The following is a 23371-nucleotide window of genomic DNA, read 5'->3' as shown; positions in this document are numbered from 1 at the left end:
CAAATATTTCAAAAGTCCAAAACTATGTACTCAAGAAATGTGAGACTTTATTGTAATATATATATGACGCTAACCTGTATTTTTAATCACTACTGTACATCCTTATCACTACCGCATTGTTAATTGACTTGTCAGCCCATTAATTATTGTATAAGACATTTATAACCTTCATTGGTAATCCCCCTTGGCCGTGCCTGCCATCACATCAACTGGTCAAGGAAGTGTTATTGTTTTTCTGTCTGTCCATTGATGAGTCGTCGCCTGTCCATTGTTGTCAAAAACTGTATATAGTATGCTCACATCTAGACAGTGCAGGAGTACGAGTCCGGTATCTGGACTGTCTGTTGGGACGACCACGAGCAGGATAATGCCGCTCGTAGGAAACGCCCTGGGGTTGCAGGTACTCTGCTCACCTAAGTTATGTCTTGTGTATTTGTTTGTCATGTAACTAAAGAAGTTTGAGCTCAACGTATTCCTTCATCTTGTTAACGTATTGTACGTACACTTCATCTTAAAACATGAGTTAATTCCCCAGTCGACGCAATATCGACGCATTGACACAAGAAACAAACAAGATATAAACGACCAAAAAATAAAGTTACCAGGTGATGCTTTTCAGGGTTTTTTCAAACCGTAGGTACACAATCACTCTATACATACACTTCAGTATAAATAGATATCAAAACCAACAAACACTAGAGTATTAATTAACATATACATGTATGCCAACAGAAATAAACAATGAACAACAAATTACAAAGAACACTAATGGCCCCTTTTGTTCTTTCTAAAGCACTGGAGATTCGTTCATGTACAGTAACGTAACGTCAATCACGCCACATTCGTCGCATCCACCATTCATCAAGCTACACAAATCACGGATCCAACGAATTGCGTCCATCAGATCCATCAGAAGTGAGTGGGTTTAGTTTTACGCCGATTTTAGCAATATTCCTGCAATATTACGGCGGGGGACACCAGGAACTGGCTTCACACATTGTACCCATGTGGGGAATCGAACCCGGGTCTTCGGCGTGACGAGCGAACGCTTTAACCACTAGGCTATCCCACCGCTCTCATCAATCAAGGATGCTACACAGAGTTGCATAATTCTGTACAGATTAATATTTGTTTCAAAAAGAAATCAAATTAATAACATATAGCCATTCCTGTCGAAAAACATGATGACAGTATTCAACGGTGTTTTCAGGAACAATTATGCAAAGATAAATCAATGTAAACATACAGTTCGTTCAGTTAATAATATGACATTTGTGCATAAAGCTTTCCAAGACTTGGCTCCGAATGTCATAGAAATCTCATCTGGTTAAATATAATTTGAGCAATAACGCAAGCACTTGTAAATCTATTTGTGGAGTATTTGGCACTGGTGAGATTCCATCTTTATCTTGGGGGCTGCACTTCCAGTCTCCCTCAGTCGTACACAGACAGGCTGCAGTTACCGCTTATCTACCTCTATCCATCACCACCTGACTCACTATGAGTAGCTTACGACTTCATGATCAAACATGACCCAGCTTATGATTTCTGTCGCAACCCACGCATGTATTGTATTGATTAGTTCAGGACCAGTCGAAGCTTCCACATAACCATAGTTAAGCTGTTATAAGTCGGGTATAATGTTGACCATTTCTCATGATGGTATAACTGACTTCAAGTATGACGTCTTGTTGGACTTAATTACTTTTTCTGATGTTATCAATAAAAGCCTTCCGTTAACTGACTGACTGAGTTTGGTTTTACGCCGCTTTTAGCAATATTCCAGCAACATCACGGCGGGGAACACCAGAAATGGGCTTCACGCATTGTACCCATGTGGGGATTCGAACCCGGGTCTTCGGCGTGACGAGCCAACGCTTTAACCATTAGGCTACCCCACCAACCCTTCCTTCCGTTGAAATAGACGCAATATTTCTAAGTGGCTAAAAACAAAAAGTAATAAACCGTGTTAACTATTAATCACGAACTCCTGTCGACATACACTCAGAAGCATTTCATTATAATAATGCTCAACCAGCTTCTGCCGGCACTCCGCTCGTGATCCATTGATAACTTTCTTCTGATTTTCGATTGGATCTCGAGTTAATAAGGTTTCATGTATACCTTTGTATTTTCTTCATATATTCGGGTCATCTTGAAAATAGAATCTGTATAAGTGCAGCACACACAATTCCAGACTTCCTGGCATTGAAGCCAGGTCAGCAATAATCAAACCTCCTCCTTTGTCTGCAACTCAGAACTGAAATACAAACGGAAAGCCGATTCAGGGTCTTCTGTAAGTTTCCCGTACAACCAAAACGAGATTTGATCAACTAACCACAGCTATTACAACTAATAATAATTTTCCTTATTACACATTAAATAGTACAAATTAACAACCAGAGCTGTTATTAATCATTTTTATACTTCCATATTGCCTCTTAAATATTACAAACTAATCGAAATTTGAGTTAATAACCAGAGCCGTTATTAATAAAAAAACAATTCCTTATTGTCTCTTAAATATTACAAACTAATCGAAATTTGAGTTAATAACCAGATCTGTTAATAATAATTTTAAAGTTTCCTTATTACATAGTAAATATTACAAACTAATGGACATATGAGTTAATAACTAGAGATGATATTTACAATTTTCAATTGTCCTTATTACATCATAAATATTACAAACTAATCGAAATTTGAGTTAATAACCAGCGCTGTTATTAATAAGAATAATGTTTCCTTATTACATCGTAAATATTACAAACAAAATATGATTTAAACAATTTTCCTTCTTTGATTGGCATTCTAGAAGTGGGGTAGATGAAGAAAGATGACTTTCTTTAAAGAAGTTGTATATCAATAAAAATAATCCTCATTCTTAATCAGTTTTCCGTTTACATCTTCTTACGAAACAGGTTTAGGATAAATGGGAAAAATAGACTACTCAACGCTTATAACGAACTGACCAATATAACGAACTATGTTTTTCCCGGCCACATGCTGTATGCTTTAGTCGAAATACGTATAACAATCTACGGTTATAACGAAGTGAAATTAGTAGCCCATTTAAGTTCGTCACAACCGAAGTTTACTGTATGATAAAAACTCACCTTTCATCACTTTTCTCCTCATCGTCAAAGACGAGTGAGTGGTCTCGGTGAATATGGTACTCGTTCTCAGGCTTAATGAGTTGCGGAACCACCAACCCCATCAGAACAGACAGAAACATCATTACACCTGGAAAGGAAAATATAGGTCAGTGTCAGAGAGTATTGAGTGTTGAATGCCGCACTCAGCATTATTCCAGCCCTATAACGACGGTCTGTAAATAATCAAGTCTGGACCAGACAATCCAGTGATTGACATGAGCATTGATCTTCGCAATTGGGAACCGATGACATGTGTCAACCAAGTCAACAAGCCTGACCACCCGATCCCGTTAGTCTCCTCCTCAGCATGGGTTACTGAAGATCTTCAGACCCGGACCTTCAGTTCAAGGAGATGGGGCGGTTGGGTAGGCGAGTGGTTAAATCGTTTGCTCGTTGCGAGTAGGACCCGAATTCGATTCCCCACATTGGTACAAGCCCATTTCTGGTATCCCCTGGAATATTGCTAAAAGCGGCGTAAAACTAACATCACTCCCTCATGTGGGGTACCCAGTAAAAGGCAAACTAACGGTTGATATATATATAAATAATTACTGAAATCAGAGATGGCAGCAGCTGTTTCAAACCCATTTATCAATGGTCGTTGGTGTAACAGGTTGTATGTCAGCATCTAACATATACCCACTGTTCTTAATTACACACTATTTAGAACACTAATGTGCACACACCATCGCATTGTAATTAATTAATAACAATATCTTTTACAATGATTCCATTTTACCGCTGCATTCAGTATTTCATCTTTTTCACGTCCCTTTGTAAATAATTCAGTCTGGACCATAACTCTTTAAAGTGGCATTTAAAAGCTAAAATGATGAAGATTAACATATTTGATGGATTGACAACTTGTTCATTGCAATCGATGCTTGATATAATGCTTGATGTGGTGCTTGATACACCGAAACGTCGCATCTATTGCACAGAAGTTGTCAATCTATAAGGTTTGTTCCTCTACCGTCTGTCCCAGACAATACATCCAGTGATTGACATTACAACTTGGATACGATGACATGTGAAGTTAACGTGGAAAATGAATATCATTTTATTCTAGTGTGTGAACATTATAATGACTCAAGAAAATCATATTTCCATTGTGTTTTTGTAATAATCCATATATTGTCAAGTTTAAGTACCTCATGATGACGGACAATGACACACTAGAGCTCAAAGTATGTAAATATATGTCCCATAGCCTTAAAAGAAGGCAAATGTGTAACTATTGTAACAATTATGTATGAATTATGTCAGTGAGTGAGTGAGTTTAGTTTTACGCCGCTCTCAGCAATGTTCCAGCTATATGGCGGCGATCTGTAAATATTCATCTGGACCAGACAATCCAGTGATCAGCAGCATGTGCATCGATCTGCGCACTTGGGAACCGATGGATTATGTATTGAAATGTACGTATATGGGCCAACGGCCTCAAAACATGAACAAACACACTTGACATGACATGACATGCAAGCCTGCCGAACCCGTTAATCGCCGCTTATGAGTTGCTGAGGAACAGTTCTATGCCGGATCTCCGCGAGGTTACACTATGTACGAATGGTACGTTATGAAACCTACCTGTGTACAATGCAATGACTCACCTGCTAGATACATACTGTAATCGTACGAGCCGGTTAAGTCAACAAACCACCCTGAAACAGACACGCGTTGCTTTAAAAACATCGTGAAACAGATGTATACACAGCTCTAAGCCTTCTGCAGAGATTAAACGATAGAGCATTACATGTAAACAATGCTGATCGCAAACACAAATGGGACTAGAGAGTGAAATAATGAACAAGAGGCATTATTCGATAAGTCCTTACGAATTTTCACCTTAAAATTTGTCTTATTTTTCACCTTAAAACGTGTGAAATAGGATTAAAAAGTGAAATTATAGTTGAGAGACATTATTCGATGGCTTTACAAATTTTCACCTCAAAACCTTTGTCCTCTTTTTCACCTTAAACCTTGTCCTTTTGGTTTTTTCACCCTAAACGTGTGAAATAGGATTAAACGGCGAGATTATGGTCGAGAGACATCATTCTACGAGTCTTTACGAATTTTCACCTTAAAGGTTTTTGCTTCTCTTTTTCACCTTAAATTATTTTTTTCTTTTTCACATGTAAAAATAATGTAAATGTTGTTATAGAATGTCCCTACCTGCTATAGGTGGCGCCACCAGCCACCCAGTCCCTGCACAGATCATGGTCACACCAAACGCCGACGCAAGCCTCTTCAATCCCACACATTCTATTGTGAGAACCGGAGGTAGAGAATACGACCCCCCAAGATATGTTCCTATGAGAAGCACAGCTATAAGCTGAGTAACATATGTCTTGGCAAAGAGGGGCATTATACAGAATATCATACCGGAAGTCAACAGAACGCCATAATAAAGAATCCACACATCCCTCTCGCTGGCGTGCGCAAACGCCCCCAGCAGGATTCGCGACACAATGTTGGCTGGGCCGTTGACGGAGAGAACCCAGGCGACCTGCTGAGAACTAGTTCCGTAAGATTCACAGAAAGCAGCCAGGTGGATGTTGAACACCCCACATGCTGCGTTCACCAGAACCTGATTCACACAAAACACAACAAAAGCCACATTCTTGAATATATCCAACTGACTTCCTCCTGAAGTCACGGTTTCCTGTGTGACGAATCCATTTTTGGATGGTTCAAAGTCGTCTTTGAGAATTATACTCCCATACTTATCCGTCTCATATGTCGTAACCTTGGAATGATTAATGCGGCCATTGTCTGCAATTCCAGTGAGCTGCTGGCTAGCGTCGAGGTCTTCTGAAAGATCTTTTGGGCTCCGTTTCCGGCACCTGGAGAAAGCCCGACAATCCTTTCTTTCGTGTATCGGAAACATAAGGGCTCCAAACAGGGTTATATGAAAACAGATTCCCGCCAAAATGACCAGGCACTCTCGCCATGCATAGTTGTCCAGTAGGTATCGGAACAATAAAGGCGCGATCAGGAGTCCGGTGCCGGCGGCTGAGAGGGCCACGCTTGTCACCAGCGTCCGTTTCTTTTCAAAGTAGTAGCTGACAATGACGACAGAGGGCGTGTAACTTAATCCTAATCCAAGACCTGTATGGTAATAAAAAAAAAAAATGGTGGAAAACAATTTTGAGAAAACTGTGGTAAATAGAGGATATTACATGAGTGCCCATGTCATATTTTGTTTACGACACGGGTGCCTAAATAGAGAATACTACACGAGGTCTCATTACATACGAATTATACAAAACGAGTGTCCTTCCTATGGTATCTGACTGAGCGAAAGCGAGGTCAGATAACATAGGAAGGTCACGAGTTTCGTATAATTCGTATGTAAAGAGACCGAGTGTGGTATTTTATTTATTACCCACGTCTTACATGCATTAAATTGACAAAATAGCGTATTTTTGTTATGTTTTTGGTTTCAAACCGAAACCGGTTTCATAAAGAGGTTTCGGAAGAGTTTTGTACTGTAGTACAATATTTGCATGAGATCACACTGTAATGACGTCACTGCCTTTTTAACCGACGTCACGATGCATGTCAGTTGTCATCGCCTCGTACAGCCTCCTACAGTAAACTACTCCGTAGCACCTCGTTTCTTGGTTTCCAATTGCTTCATTCGGCTAACATCACTGGTGGAAACATTGCGTTTATGTTTTTCGACGGATATAATGTCTCAGTTCGACTCACAAATAAACAGCGACACGGCAACGTTCGCAATGTTTACATTCCCACAATGCATGTAAGTTGTAGAATGAATGAATGCACGTGTTTGTTATGAATAGTTACGTCAGAATGTGACCTAATTGAGAGGTCATCGGTTATCCAATCAAATCGTAAGAATCTCAGGTTAAGTCGTTACGACATAGGTCAACGCTTTACGACACTCGTGTGACGAACGAGATTAGTATGCAATGTTGGTATTTCCCGAACGAGAGCGATATTTAGGCACGAGTGTCGTAAACATAGTATGATATGGGCACGAACATAATGTTCTATTTATTACCGAAGTTGTAAAATTGAGGAAATAAACCCAAATCTACTTTCAAACATAGGCTGCCTACCCGCCGTCGTCGCATGTAGAACGCAACGTCATAGAAGAAGCATGACGTCATAGCATTGTGCATGACGTGACGTCACCATGACAAAGTTATATTTTGCTCTAGGGCATCGTATGAAAAATATTAACCCCGATATTTTCGCCCACGTAGGTAATAAAAAAGATTATTTCCAAATATTTTGTAGAACATGTTCAGCTTATTCGTAACTCGTGTGGGGATCACACGAACACTAGGGAAGAAGTTGATTGCGATATATCGAATGAATCGGATTGCTTCTAGATATTGGCACGATGTCCAGTCTCATGCATTGTCTGTAGGGGCGGTGGAGTAGCCTATTGGTTAAAGCGTTCGCTCGTCACATCGAAGGCCCGGGTTCGATTCCCCATATACATATACGTGTGAAGCCAATTTCTGGTGGTCCCCACGTGATATTGCAGGAATGTTGCTAAAAGCGGCGTAAAACCAAACTCACTAACTCACGCATTGTCTGTCTCAGGCTCGCTGACTGGGTTGACACGTCATCGTATCCCAATTGCATAGATCGATACTCATGATGTTAATCACTGGATGGTCTGGTCTGATTATTTACAGACCGTATCGATGAAATATTGCTGAGAGCGGCGTTAAACAACAAACATACAAGTTTCACACTGGAACCAATTGGAAATTTTGATGCATTGGATTCATCTTGAACATCGAATTATCGTTCTTCCATCACGCCACCCGTGAAGATCCGGGTTAGAATGAACCTTCAGTAACCCATGCTTGTTGTATGAGGCGACTAACGGGATCGGGTGGTCAGGCTCGGTCAGATTTGGTTGACACATATCATCGCATCCCAATGGGGTAGATGGATGTTCATGCTGTTGATCCCTGGATTGTCTGGTCCAGATCCGATTATTTACAGACCGCCGCCATATACTAGTAGCTGGAATATTGCTGAGTGCGGCGTAAAACTCAACTCACTCACTCTTCCATCACGCGAACGCTTAACGTGTGTGGTTTAATAGGAGGTTAGAAAAGGCCAGAACTAATCACCTGCAATAATGCCGAAGGACACGAACAAGCCGCTCAGAGATGTTGCAAAGGTACTTCCGGCTAGACCGACTGTCAGGAGGACACCGCCTAGCATTACGGAGGTCCGGCAGTCAAAGTAGGACGTGATGACACTCGCCAATGGACCTGCAAGTAACATGACCAGTGAGAATCAATAGCAGGCATCATTCCATCCAAAAACGAACTAAAAACGGTTCTCTTCAACAGAGCATTTGGCCAAGCGCCAACCTTGGATTCAGGCGCTATACAAATTTTAACATTATCATTATTATAACAGTAAATAACAAACCACATCAAACGGAGGTTGGAAATCGCCCATGGTAGTAATGGCTTCTACACATAAATAATCATACAGCTGAAACAACAGCGAAAGATCATTGCTTTCAAGGTTAAACATTTTACAGGAACTGCTTGATTTCAGAAGGAGATTGAAGCTTAAGGGGATGTATATAAAGAAGAATCTGTACACACCTGTGGTATAACCAATGTCCTCACCCAAAGGGAAAAGTCATGTGATGCTTCTGGGTACCGTTAGGTTGTGTTTAGAATTACAGGCTTTTCATTTTATTTTATTTTGAATCCAAATTCGAATTCATGAAACAATGTATATGTATCAAGTCAATACATTGATAACACAACAATCTCGTTTCCTGCTGACTGGGTTTCGTCCTATTGCGCAACTAAGTACAATAACCAGTCCAGAATTTTGAGACAAATTCATTCAACTGGATACATAAATATTAATCAGTATTATTTGATACATCTAACCACTTGTATATTGCAACATACGCTCCTTCTAATTCTTGCAAACACGTCGTGCAACATGCTCTGTCGTGTTCTGACAAACGGAAATCTGGAAATCGTGGAAATCTCAAAATGAGGCTCTGCCGCTAGAAAGGTTTGGCGGTCTGGTACGGACTTAATATTATATCAAGCACATTGTCCGTTACAAAACAACATCGAATCTGCGTAGAGAACATACAACAGGTGTAACCAGTGAGCCAGATGAATTATGATTCATGTTACGACCTCATCAAACAGGGGCAGTCTGTGACGTCTTATTTAAGGTCATGCTGCCTCTGCTGTTTCTGTTGTCTCTTTTCATTTTCACACGAGAAAATTCGGATCGCCTGAAAACTAGGTCATTGTCTGAATAGGTTAATGAGACTCATGTTTCGGGGCAAACAATATAAGGTGAATGACTGAGTTTGGTTTTACGCCGCTTTTAGCAATATTCCAGCAACATCACGGCGGGGTACACCAGAAATGGGTTTCACACATTGTGCCCATGTGGGGATTCGAGCCCGGGTCTTCGGCGTGACGAGCCAACGCAATATAAGATGAAAGAATCTGAGGTTATGGTATCATCGTCATATGTCAGTGTGAAGGAAACATAAATTAAAAAACAATATTACAGAGAAGGCACCTCAGTATAACTCACCTGCAAACAGCATGAGCGAGGCATACACTGACGTGACCCAGGCTGTGAGACCCACACTCTGCTGGAAGTGCTCCAACAGGACCACCTGGAACATCCCACCCATGTAACACACTCCTGACAGCAGGAACCCGTTCATATAGGACGCCACCAGAACCACCCACGCCCAGCCGCCGTCTACGTCCTTCTTCGTCATGACGTCAACGGTGTCGACCGGAGCGTCACGTCTGAAAATATCATGTACCTTTTACAGCAAATGCAAGATGCAGCAGGCGGGGGTGCCTTTTTCTAAGACAGGCCCATACCAACGACCTTTCAATAATAAAACATGCGACTTTATGGATAACAAATCCTTGTTTGTTGCATATTGTAAACCAAAAGTCACCGTGTTCTTTAATCTGATCGGTTGAAAAACATGATCGAAAATTGCAAGACTATTCACTGCGTATTAACACGTACAAATATCGCAAATATCGTATTGTTGCGTCGTCAGCAGTGGTGACGTCATTCAATCATATTGTGACGTAAAGTTGGAATGACGTCAGAAATGAGCACTTCCAGATGTTAGTATGGGAACCAGCTGAAACGGCCAGCTTATGACTCTTCACTGCTGTACCCGTACTCCATGGCAATGAGTGCAGACAGTAAAACCCATGCTTTACTTTTGTGTTTACAATAACGATAAACATCATGTTTTGGCCAATTTCCGGGTGTTCACGGGTCCATAATAGGACGAGGCCTGATGAGAAGCCAGACTGACTGACTGAGTTTGGTTTTACGCCGCTTTTAGCAATATTCCAGCAACATCACGGCGGGGGACACCAGAAATGGGCTTCACACATATTACCCAGGTGGGGATTCGAACCCGCGTCTTCGGCGTGACGAGCCAACGCTTTAACCACTAGGCTACCCCACCGCCCCGATGAGAAGCCAGAACAACACCTAGCACGGGTCACTGAAGCCAATGAGCAGGAGAGATTAAGTAATGAAAACAGTCAAAACAAGCTGATAGGGGCTAATTGATAATGTCCTTCTTGGGGGCACTGTCCACTTGACCACGGAGGCAGTGTGGACTCGTATGACATAAAACAATGAAAAGCCTCACTAACCCGGAGTCTTTGGAATACCCTGATTTCACCCGATTTCGACACAGGCAGAGTGACAATTATTATATTTGACCAAAAAGGGTACACCAGTTGCTGTCATATATTTCTTGAAATATCAAAATGTTGGAAACTGTGAATTGTTTCTTCATCTTTTTAAACAACGTTGTAAACACATGTACTACCAAGAATGGACGCAAAATAGAATGTCAAAATCATTGCACATGTGTTCTGTTTCTAACTCTGATATTTTTCCAGAATTGTATTTGATTGCAATCTCTTCGTTACATCGGTGCAGAGTTTAAAAAAAATTCAGATGCGACTCCACCGATCTAGAAATAGTTTCGTATAGAATATCTACAGACAATGACATAAGTGTAACTATGTGTGATTATTGTAAGTGTAACAGAAGATGAGTATCATGTGTCAGTGAAATGTCCTTTATATGCAGGTTCGATCCCCGGTTGCGTCATACCAAAAGACGTTAAAATATGGTACTTGTTGGTCCCTGCCTGGCGCTCGGCATTAATGGGTACAAGGACTGGTCGGCTCGGAGTCAGTATTATGTGTGTGAGTGGGGTATTCATGCTTCACTGCGGCATGGTATCTTAGTGGGCTGGCACTATAAAACCAGCTTAAGTCTGGGCTAGTACAAGCAGCCGCACATACACATACACATACACACGCATGCACGTCGTCATATGAGCGAAATATTCTCGAGTACGACGTAAAACCCAATTTCACCTCACCTCACATTTATATGAAGCGGTAAGAACCCACTACATGCGAAGTATCTATATTATGAATAAACAAAAACCAAAAATTGTTCATCTTCTAAATACTAAGAACCATAATATCATACTCCGTCAAGAATTTTTTGCAAACAAAATCATGTCCATGCGCGCTGTAAAAATGTTTTAGAAATTGTCATTTTGTACTATTGGTCTCATGGCCACATTTATGAAATATACCTGTCTGTATGTCTGTCTGTCTATATTTCTTGATCTTCTTCGCAACAATAACTAGTTTCGCTGTAGCACAGGGCAAATAAAGCAAGGTTTTACGAGACGCACAAATAAGGTATATTCCGTAACAAGGCCTAAGGCCCACGTACAATACAAAATAAACAAGTGTAATGATAAGATACGAATAAAGAACGACAATGACAATGCAGTAGAACACTTTGTTGCTGATGACAAATCGGTACATGATAATGTGTTCAGAAAGTATTGCTGATCTATGTAATTTGGTAATGCTTTAAAATACTTACAGCGTAAATCATGACAAAGGTTAGATTCAAATAGGAAATGAAATTCATTTTCTACAAACTTATCATTACAAATATTACAAAGTCTTTGGTCCAAAGAGCAAGGTTTTACGCGACACACAAATGTTGAGAACGGATGCAGAAACCCAAAAATACTGCATCCGAAGAGATGCACATTTATCATCCAAAATTGTGTTCCACAATATCTCCTAGGAGATATTGTTTTGACAGTAGATTTTGTACAGTGCCCTGACAATGCTATGACGTCATGAACTTGCTGACATTACAATGCTATGACATCGCTGCACTGCCAGTCTAATGGTAGATCAGTGTTAAGAGATGTACATTTAGGAGATAATCCTATTGTGTTTACATTTTGGAAGTGATTATAGTTGGTTGAACGCTGCTATATGAAACATTTAGCTCGTTGATAAAAGTCAAAATATCCTCGGCACGCCTCGGATATTTGCAACTTTATCAACTCGTGTTGATATAATTGATATCAGTAGACACTTGGGTGAGATTCTCTTTTTACCTACCGTGCATCAGGACTATATTCCTGTGTCTGTAATTTCACCCATCTGTCATGACCACTGTCCACATGATCACTGACTCATTCCTGTCTCTGAGGTAATATTCTCAACGTTCCCCACACCATATCAATACTTCATATTACCCTCATATTACCAGCAAGGACCTGTAACATATATTGATGGGGTCCCCCGGATCCCACTTTTGTCAGTGAAAGTAGAACCGTGTATAGCATTGTATTTTGTCTGCAACGTATGCTGATCTCAGTTCCTACATATCTACAGCACATCAGAATCAGCTGTTCAGATGATAAACATTACCAATACAAAGCATGGATGTAAGCTGATGGTTAATGGACGCAGCAGCTGCTGAAAGAATACATTTGGAGATTATTAAACCAATAACACGAGTCAGAGGTTCACATCAGATTGTGTTCATAGTGACAGCGGCGTGCTTCCATTGTATACTATAACAGAGCACTCTGAATGTTGGTCAAGGTTGGGAGAATAAAAGCTGTTTCGTTGGTTGGTTGGTTAGTTGTTTAACGCCTGACTCATTTAGTTATGAAACATTCCCACATTATTGAATAAAATTTAAAACATAATAGATGCATTGTAGTGTTATAAATGATTATGTCAGTTAAGTAGATCCATTGTCATGGTTACTTGTCCATGTAATGAGCGCATCCAAAGCACTGAACATAATATATAATTTTATACTTGTACAAAATTAATACAAACGATTCGTCCAAAGGCAAAGATCATCTATATATGATTTATAGTAAGTGAGTGAGTTGTGTTTTACGCCGCTTTTAGCACTATTCCAGCAATATCAGGACGGGGACACCAGAAATGGGCTTCACACATTGTATCCATGTGTGGAATCGAACCCGGGTCTTCGGCGTGACGAGCGAACGCTTTAACCGCCATGCTACCCCACCGCCCATATGATTTATGAAACGACCTTGAAGAATAATTAAAATATTATTAAATATGTATGAAAGGTTTCTGAATTATACTTTGGAAATTTCCGATGTTGAAATACATAAATACAAGTGTTATTACGGACAGCAGCTCTACCAATTGAAATGATACTTTCTCCACACCCACCCCATCCCCTTCCTTGAAATGTAATGTGTATGTAAGATTATTGTTTGAATATTAATATATACTCCACATAATAAATAGTGAAGAACCTCTTTGACTGATCACTAACTATGGCATTCCACACACACACGCACACACTAGTATTTGTATAGCGTCAATATCCAGCTCAGCTGCTCAAAAGCGCTTTGTTTTCCCTCAATCATTGGATGTCAATCTCAACAGCTCATAGCATTATCAATCTCAACTCCTGGGGAACATACAACTCTTGCAGACACTAGGCGCACCGAGTTATTGCGGCTTTCCCATCCGTACGAGGTACCCATTGACAGCTGGGTGGACTGGGACATATTGTCACAGTACTTTGTCCAAGTTCACTGCACGTTGCTGTACCCGCAACTAGGTGTTTGCATGTATTCATGTGGCCACTATGTGTACAACAGGGGTTGTGTACTGTACACTAGGGGTTGTGACAACACTGAAAGAGTCTGCACACAAAGTTGACTCAGGGTTTTTACGCCCGGTCACAGGTGGGCTCGATCCGGCACTTCAAGCTCCCTGGATCACTAGCCTGGCGCTTTGGACAGCTCGCCCACAACGCCCCCACGATCCACAAGGCGTTCGTTACATTACGACATGTCGTAGGATACGAATGTCATAGTACTACGAACGCCTTGTGGATTGGGGCCCAAGATAACAACATGTTATCCCATAAGGGGGCCGGATAACATAAGTAAGCCACCTCTCAGTAATGCAATAAACGAGAACTGTAACTACGAATTAGTGAGTGAGTGAGTATGGTTTTACGCCGCTGTTAGAAATATTCCAACAATATCACGGCGGGGGACACCAGAAATGGGCTTCACATATTGTACCCATGTGGGGAATCGAACCCGGGTCTTCGGCGTGACGAGCCAACACTTTAACCACAAGGGAACCCCACCGCCCCTAACTACGAATTAATGTATATAGAATAGGCTAAGTAGAACAACCCACTTGGTATTCGTGATGACGCAAATATGTCAGTTTTTTATTAACACATATTACACTCGTGCCTCCTCAGTGATTTCACAAATGCACTTACACACACAACACAAACACACACACGCACGCCCCACGTCGTCACGTTTGTTTCTTGATTTAACAGCCCATGCCACCATGGATTTTTTACGCATTTGAAACTACTTTCCCTTTGGTGCGTAACGGCTGGATCGTTTCATTGTAAAATTGAGTTATTGGGAAATTTAGAATTTTTATTGTCAAATACAGGTCTAGAATCAAGTTCAGGTAAATACCTTCATATGTAACAGAAAAACTAAAAATCGATTTTCTATCACACCTGTGTTAAAATTGTTTGACGTCAAAAATAGGTTACGCCATTGATTTGGCACATTATTAAGCTCTTGATGTCGTTACAGTGTAGTATACACACAGAGTATATCACAAGGGAGTCCTTGGCGAACCTTGCGACTTTAATGTCGGTGTGTATTTTCCACAACACTTGCCGTATTTCCTCTAATAAGCACCCGTGCGATTACGTTTTCAACGGACTTCCAGACCCGGGCCTAGATTTTCGAATCTTTCTTAGAGCTAAGGTAGTCGTAAGTTAAAGTTAATTTATGGCACTTACGACTATCTTAGCTCTAAGAGAGCTTCGAAAATCTAGGCCCAGGCGCTTATTAGAGGCCCGGCGCTATTGGAGGAGTGAGTGAGTGAGTTTGGTTGTACGCCCCTCTTAACAATATTCCAGCTATATGGCGGCGGGAGACATCAGAAATGGGCTTCACACATTGTACCCATGTGGGGAATCGAACCCGGGTCTTCGGCGTGGCTTATTTGAGGAAATACGTTATATTCAGGACAACGACAGAGACAAAACATGGATGCCGAGGATCTTATCACCCTGGGTCCCGATTCACAAACCGTTCGCACTGCTGCGTCATTCGTAAGCTTATGGTAAACTATAGAGTTACGACAGGTCGTAATGTTACGAACGCTTTGTGGACCCTGGACTATCTTCTAAAGTGCCAGGCACCTGGCAGAGCATGCTGCACTGCTGAGTAATTTAGGGACGGTGGGGTAGCCTAGTGGTTAAAGCGTTCACTCGTCACAACGAAGATCCGGGTTCGATTGCCCACATGGGTACAATGTCTAAAGCAAATTTCTGGTGTCCCCCGTTCGAATTGCAGGAATAATATGAATTTGCCAAAGGCGGCGTAAAACTAAACTCATTCACTCGAAAGTCAGCCGGCAGGGTCAGCTCAACACCCGTGCTCGTCGCTTTCAACAAAGTGGTACGCGTAGGAGGCCTGTATCACTTCTAGCTATCCTCCGGCATGAAGCCGACACGCCGGGACATGTTCAAAATAGTGTTGGGAATCAGTTGAAATCTCACAATTGATGATTGCTTCATTACCAACGAACAATCATCAATAAAAATTGGTTAGTGTAATTTTTCAGATTTTCCTATCCAGGTTGTTATTGCAGATGTGTATAACATGATGCACCTTGCTACTTTAAAGTGATGACTAATATATCATGAACATAAACGTCCCGGAGTCTTCAAGAAATATTCAGTCATGGTTTTTCAGTTAGTGAAGTGAGTTTTCTAAGAATTAAACACGTTTTTAGGCCCTGACAACTTCAACAATATGTTCCATTGTCAAGTATTTCAAAGACTAAAACAGTAGTTCCAAAATCGTTCATGTTCGATTATGAGATGTGATCGATTTCTTGGTCGTTTGGTCCAATCTTCGATTATTTAAATTAATCGGAACACCACTAGTTCAAAATGGTTAAACCAATCGTTTATACACCCATTCCCCATCATATTATGCTGTATCCGATCCTGACACAGTGAAAATTAATTCTGCCGAGAACAGCTGCAATCGGTGTACAGTTAGTGTACTGCTGCGTATGGTGACGATGCGCATCGTTGTCACGGGCATATAATCACTCAATCGTCTCGTAAATCTCGATCACAGCGGGACCCGTTGAGGAAGGAAGGATAACAATATACGGATGAACAACTTCTCTATTGCAGTGAGAGAGACGTTTCGGTGTAGGACTTTTTCAAATTATCAAGCAAGTAATGAACAGAACAATGGTATAGGGAGGGATACATTTAGCAGTGTTTCCAAGTAGTGGGAGGACACAGGCTAGAAGCTAAACTGTTTGAAGTGGATGGTGGAGGGTGTCCCTGCTGCATACTAGAAGACGGGTTTTTACAGATGATGATGATGATGATGATGATGATGATGATGATGATTTGGAGATTTAACGTGCGCTTTCCGACATAAGGCGTTTTTCGCACACGGCCCGACAGACCATTTAGAGTTTGATCGAAAGAAGGATGATTTGACCGAAAGACATGGCAACCTGAAGGGGAGTTAAGGGTTTCATAATTGTTGTTTATTCTTCCTTACTGCTCCGACTTCAAGAAGTTACGGCTTTGTCTCTGAATATGTATCATTTTGAAAGAAAAAACAATTCCTTTCAAACTGAAAAGGAGCCCCAGTGGGAAGGCAGATTCAGAACCTGAGGAAATCTAGACTTGCTTCATTTAGGGCTTTGGTATTGAAGAAAGGGCTGGGCGGAAGGGAAAATAATGTGGTTCAGGGACTGTGAGACAGACTACGAGACCCGTGAAGGTCCGGGTTGGAATTGTTCTTCAGTAACCTTCGCTTGTCGTAAGAGGAGACTAACAGGATCAGGTGGTGAGGCTCGCTGACTTGGTTGACACGTCATGGTATCCCAAATCGCATAGTTCGATGCTCATGCTGTCGATCACTGGAGTGTCTAATCCAGACAGGACTATTTACAGACCGCCGCCATGTCGCTGGAATACTGCTGAGAGCGGCGAAGAAACAAACAAACAAACAACATATTTTAGACGTTTGGGCGGTGGGGTAGCCTAGTGGTTAAAGCGTTGGCTCGTCACGCTGAAGACCCGGGTTCGAATCCCCACATGGGTACAACGTGTGAAGCCCATTTCTGGTGTCCCCCGCCGTGATGTTGCTGGAATATTGCCAAAACTCAGTCAGTCTGTTTTAGACGTTTGGGGTAGAGACTGGGTAGAAGCGGTCGTAAATTCGTGTGTTCAAAATATATTCCTTGCCCTGTTTTTTCCCTTGTTTTGTCGCACCTACCTGTGGCTGGTGTTGCAGATGTTGGTGTCGCCGCTGTTGATGTGGCACGGTCAGTGTGTCAGCTGGCTGGCTACAGATGTTCCCACAGCTGCATCTGTAGACGAATGCTGACGTTGTGAAAAGTGTAGGGGTTACAGGGTCATGTTTTGATATTTGTCCCAGAGTTCATTGAGTATACGTGCGGTAACGTTCACAGAATGTAGCTATGTAGCCTTTTAATCAGGCTGGATTTGTCTCTCAGGTGAAATTTATAATAATAACATACACTTGGTTTATTCAAAAAGAATTTTCAGCCAATGATACTTGTATGTTTGTATCTGGTCAATTAGAAACGAGCAATGAACAAAGCTGTGGCAAATTAGGAGCCACGTGACCATGTGGGTAATCCGAAATAATTGTCTTCCTAGTTAATGCGGAAATCGAGTTTTCTATAAATCTCTAATTTAAACATATTTTGTGTTTTCACTGTTCAAAACCGTTAATAAACTGATACACTTTCAATCAAAACAATTTTACACGTAGCAGAGTACACAATTTCGAAATGCAGAATCGGAAAATCCATTCCATTTAGTTGCACCTATTAGCTTTGCCTGTTCTTGGTGTTTCATTTAATGTGCATATAATTCTCTAAATCTAAGACAATAATATTTGCATAAAGGCAGCTTTCTGGGAACATTGGATCCTTGCATGGTAAAGGGATGTAACTCTGAACAACGAATAAAGGCGCCAGTTTCGTGTTTGAGTGAGTGAGTGAGTTTAGTTTACGTGATAAAAGAAATGAGTGCGAGAGAAAGTCGATCTCTAAAACTCATGGGTTTCATGAAACGGAACGTGAAAAGCCACCAGACCGTAATCTTACGAGAATCCCATTAAATCATTAGACCTTAGTCTCCATAACGTCACGGACCTTAGTCTCACACGATTTGCAAAAAGTCAGGAGACTTAGTCTTATGTAAATTCCGTAACGTCACGAACCTTTGTCTCACGAGACGTCAATAATGTCACGAACCTTTGTCTCACGAGACGTCCATAACGTCACGAACCTTTGTCTCACGAGAGATCCATAACATCACGAACCTTTGTCTCACGAGGCGTCCATAACGTCACGAACCTTTGTCTCGCGAGAGATCCATAACATCACGAGCCTTTGTCTCACGAGACGTCCATAACGTCACGAACCTTTGTCTCACGAGAGATCCATAACATCACGAGCCTTTGTCTCACGAGACGTCCATAACGCCACGAACCTTAGTCTCACGAGAGTTGAAAAACGTCACGAACCTTAGTCTCACGAAAGCTCGATAACGTCACGATCCTAAGTCTCGCGAAATCGCAATACACTCACCATACCTCAGTTTCACGAGAATGCTATCAAGTCCCATGAGCTTTCTGATACGAGAATCTTCACCAGTGAACCATTTGGCCACCTGCTCCCACTTAAGTGATAGAAAAATACGTACGACGTTAATTTCCTTGCAAAATATTCAATGCACACGATACGAAGCTCCGCTCACGTAACTGAATGCGTATATAAGATATACACGAGGGGAACAGTTATACCGGATGACCTTGTTACATACAATGTACTGGAATCCGCTACAGATTACTTAACACATGCTTATGAATTAGACGGTCCGTGATGACGTGCTCATTTCGGGCTGAAGGAACGTGAATAGTGAGCCCTGACCATGCATTTGAAACCAGTAAACCCGAAGAGCACGTAACCGTCAAACGGTGCTCTGTATCGGCTCACATCACTAAGCATTCGGGTCAATTCGGCTTATTCCGTATACAAAAAAAAACCCACATTGTTATCCGTGTAATCGTGCAACGCCAGATCATGCTCATTACCTCCGTACAAAGAAGGTGCTTGATAAAAAAGCCTTTTATGGTTAATATAGATATAGTTAATGTAATATACGAGCAAGAGTACCTGGATGACGCTAAATTGTGATAGTCACATGACAGCCAGGTGACAGCCATTTTGAAAAAGGAGATCTACACTTGTAAATTCGAGACGGTGAGGTGGTCTAGTGGTTAAAGCATCCACTAGTGAGACTGGGTTCGATTTCAAACATGGGTACAATGTTTTAATGCCATTTCTTTTTGTGCCGGCGTAAATCCGTACTCACTCGCTTGTGAATATTGTTTCAATATAAAGTGCCTACAGTTGACCGAAATGACCTCAGGATTGACCGATTTTTAGTTAAATGGAGGGTCTGTAAACGATTGAATCTGAACAATCCAGTGATCAACAGCATAGGCATCGATTTAAGCATTTGGCATTCGATGACATGTGTCAACTAGGTCAGCGAGCCTGACAACCCAGCTGAAGAGAGAGAAAGAGTCATTGGGATGGTGCAGATGGGGTTGACATACAATGCTGCTGCAAACGCGGATGCCACCGTATCACGCTCATCACATATTCAGCCCTACATGTGAGGTGACGTGAGGTGAAATTGGGTTTAACGTCGTGCTTGAGAATATTTCGCTCATATGACGACGTGCATGCGTGTGTCTGTGTATGTGCGGCTGCTTGTACTAGCCCAGATTGAAGCTGGTTTTATAGTGCTAGCCTACTGAGATACCATGCCGCAGTGAAGCATGCATACCCCACTCAGACACATTATACTGACTCCGAGCCGACCAGTCCTTTTTGTACCCATTAATGCCGAGCGCCAGGCAGGAACCAACAAGTACCATATTTTAACGTCTTTTGGTATGACGCGGCCGAGGATCGAACCCGCGACCTTCCGCTCTCCGGGCGGACGCTCTAACCACAACACCCCGGAGGCGGTCTCAGCGCTACAGAGAGACTTGGGTCACCGTAGACAGACCAAGAAGTGGACGTCCACGCATCACAACGCCAGCTGTAGATAGGTACCTCCGTCATTAAGGGGTGGTGTGTGTGTCGGGGAGGGAGGGAGGGAGGGCGTTATCGTTTCTTTTGGCGTTTAGTGTATGTTAAATACAGCCCGACTACGCATATCGCTATAGTTACTCTGTCATGACTGTTGGGCATGGTAACACGCCGCCTCCCCAGCTAGCCGTACCTGTCCGCGCCAGATGCTACGCCAATGAATGTATAGTACTTCTATCCTATAAAGGTGCAAGTTTAGATTTGTGGATAGTTCAAAAGGGCGCCAGTCGGTTTAAGGGACAATTTGTTCTTTTTATTCATATGTTTTTAGAAATTATTAAAACTATCATGTATAAGACGCTTATGGAAGTCTATTTTCCAGCCAGAATAATTTATACCCTATCAGAGGTAGACTGTCCCACAATCCCTAAACCGCATCATTTTCCCATCTGTCTAGCCTTTTCTGCAATGCTAAAGCTGACTGGCTGAGTATGGTTTTACGCCGTTTTTAGCAATATTCCAGCAATATCACGGCGGGGGACACCAGAAATGGGCTGCACACATTGTACCCATGTGGAGAATCGAACCCGGGCTTTCGGCGTGACGAGCGAACGCTTTAACCACTGGGCTACCCCACCGCCCCGCAATGCTGAAGATTTACATGAAACAAGTCTCGACTTCCTCAGATTTTCCATTATCACTGGTGTTCCTTTTCAGTTTAAAAGAAATTGTTTGTTTCTATCAAAATTATATATATTCAGAGATTAAGGGTTGGTCTATATCAGAGGTTATAATGCTTGTTAGCGTGTTGCTGTTGCTATTTTTAGAAACACTGCTTATGTTTAAAACATCTTATATAATATCTCGCGTCTATTTTATATGAAGATGTGACCAAGACGCATTTTGTTCAACCGTGAAATAATCTGTTTTGTAATCTGTATCTTGCTTGGTTACAATGAAACTTAAATTTTGTGAACACGTTTATTCTACTCTTTCTCAAAAACCTGGAAAGCCTGAAACATTTCTCATTGTCAGGTTTCATTTTTTAATATATAGTTTCCAAGGCAACGGGCAGTACATATAGGTATCTTTTAATATGTACATATTCAAACAATCCACAGCTGCTTACCGTCGTCTGATACAGCCGTGCACATAAACTATATCCATTACTCTGACGTGAATAATAATGTGCAGGTATTTGTGTTCCGTGGTTCGGGTTCGGGTTTTGGAATATATTAGAACAAATATACAAACTCCTTTTTTTTAAATGTCCATATTAACGTGTTACGTTATTTCTAAGGCGCAACACAAGTACATGCACGGATATTCAAATTACCAGATTTCACGGGAAGTAAACACGAGAACACCGTTTCTAATTATAGTCCAGGAACGCTCGTGTTTCTTGTTCCAAAACGTCGCCAAGACTACCAGACTAATCAAGTGATTATCACGATACTGGATTTGATTCATATGAGAGCCGACCCATTACTCAACGATCGCTTGATCGGGTATCTTTAGCATAAACATTAATGTAAACGTCAGCAGCCGACATATTTATGTAGTCCACTGAAAACCAACCGAGCGCTAATAATTCTTATTTACTTCCTACCACACTAACAAAAGCCTTATTATCTAAGCGTTAGAGTGACGTACAGAAACTCTAAAAGACTCACCTTGACCGAGGTTCGTTATCTGCTACCGTACTCCACTCGCAAACACAAACAGCTCGCTTGTGACCTCATTGGCGCTGGTCAATCCGCTTTCAACCGGTGTTAGTGGGTTTTGTGCCACTTAGAAATCCTGTTTTTCTCGCCTCCAGTGCAAATGCTATTCAGCGTGGTTATAGGCTAGATTGACGATGGATCATGCATGTGTTCGCAGAGCAGATGTTGCAGTATGTGAAACCCGACTCTTTGGGACTGGTGTTAAGCTGGTAGACTGGCGCTTAGTCTCTGAATATATGTATGTATAACGTTTAAATTTGAATAAATCATACACTTCCTTTAAAATTGGAAAGGGTCCAAATTAAAAGGAGATTGAGAACCTGAGGAAATCTATACTTGCTTCAAAAGATTGGGCAGACGGGAAATAATGTGGTTCTGGGACTGTGAAACAGACGAGGAAGCTGGATTAGATAGATGTGGGATTAAAACTGTTCATTCAATGCTGCCGTAGTTAATTAAACTTATAAATATGCATATGTTCACTTTTGAAAAAATGTTTTTCATCAAATATATTATATCATGCATGCATTAATGAAACATTGTTCAGTATTGAGAGAAATTTGATCAGCTAGGCGTATCAAATTTAATCGTTGTTTTCTGTTGTGATGTGAAAGTGTCGTGAAGCAGTCGTTAATTACCCAACGTCGCAACTACCGCAACAAAGCAGTTGTCTATCCATAACAAGTGTTCCACTTCGTTAATTACCCATTTACAAAAAGATTAAGCGTCGTACGTAGATTGAAGGAACAAGGTAAGAGCAGATGAATCCGTGTTCAGCGTCAATTCAAATATTAGTACAATCTAATCTAATATTTAATTGGTAAATCATTAGTATTTTACATCTCAACCGTCAGAAAATTACACGAACCTCTTCAAATTGTCATTAATAAAAAGGAAAGAGGAA

The 23371-nt window shown here is 41.4% G+C and overlaps 1 protein-coding gene across 1 annotated transcript; it reads right to left on the bottom strand.

The window, feature by feature from the left end:
* Positions 1–329: 329 nt before the first annotated feature.
* On the bottom strand, positions 330–22738 carry LOC124258128 (monocarboxylate transporter 14-like). Its single transcript, XM_046692196.1, has 8 exons — positions 22417–22738; positions 17884–17977; positions 9735–9958; positions 8276–8419; positions 5328–6263; positions 4766–4816; positions 3117–3243; positions 330–2260 (listed from the first exon to the last, which is right to left on the bottom strand). Exons 3-8 carry the CDS (start codon positions 9925–9927, stop codon positions 2230–2232), a joined length of 1482 nt encoding a protein of 493 aa, XP_046548152.1. The 5' UTR covers positions 9928–9958; positions 17884–17977; positions 22417–22738; the 3' UTR covers positions 330–2229.
* Between the last annotated feature and the right edge of the window lie 633 nt (positions 22739–23371).

This window comes from Haliotis rubra, unplaced genomic scaffold (assembly GCF_003918875.1).
Source record: "Haliotis rubra isolate DU_JTF1 unplaced genomic scaffold, ASM391887v1 Scf683, whole genome shotgun sequence".
In the NCBI taxonomy this organism is placed as follows: domain Eukaryota; kingdom Metazoa; phylum Mollusca; class Gastropoda; order Lepetellida; family Haliotidae; genus Haliotis; species Haliotis rubra.
The sequence above is the reverse complement of the archived record's forward strand: the minus strand, read 5'-3'. Positions and strand labels throughout refer to the sequence as shown.

What these genes read in the sequence shown, in the direction of transcription:
- LOC124258128 (XM_046692196.1), bottom strand. Translation starts at nt 9,927, where the DNA reads ATGACGAAGAAGGACGTAGACGGCGGCTGGGCGTGGGTGGTTCTGGTG. An exon ending in CTCGCTCATGCTGTTTGCAG is followed by an intron (nt 8,420 to 9,734) that starts GTGAGTTATACT and finishes TGTTACTTGCAG; the next exon opens with GTCCATTGGCGAGTGTCATC. An exon ending in GGTGGCGCCACCTATAGCAG is followed by an intron (nt 4,817 to 5,327) that starts GTAGGGACATTC and finishes TGTCTGTTTCAG; the next exon opens with GGTGGTTTGTTGACTTAACC.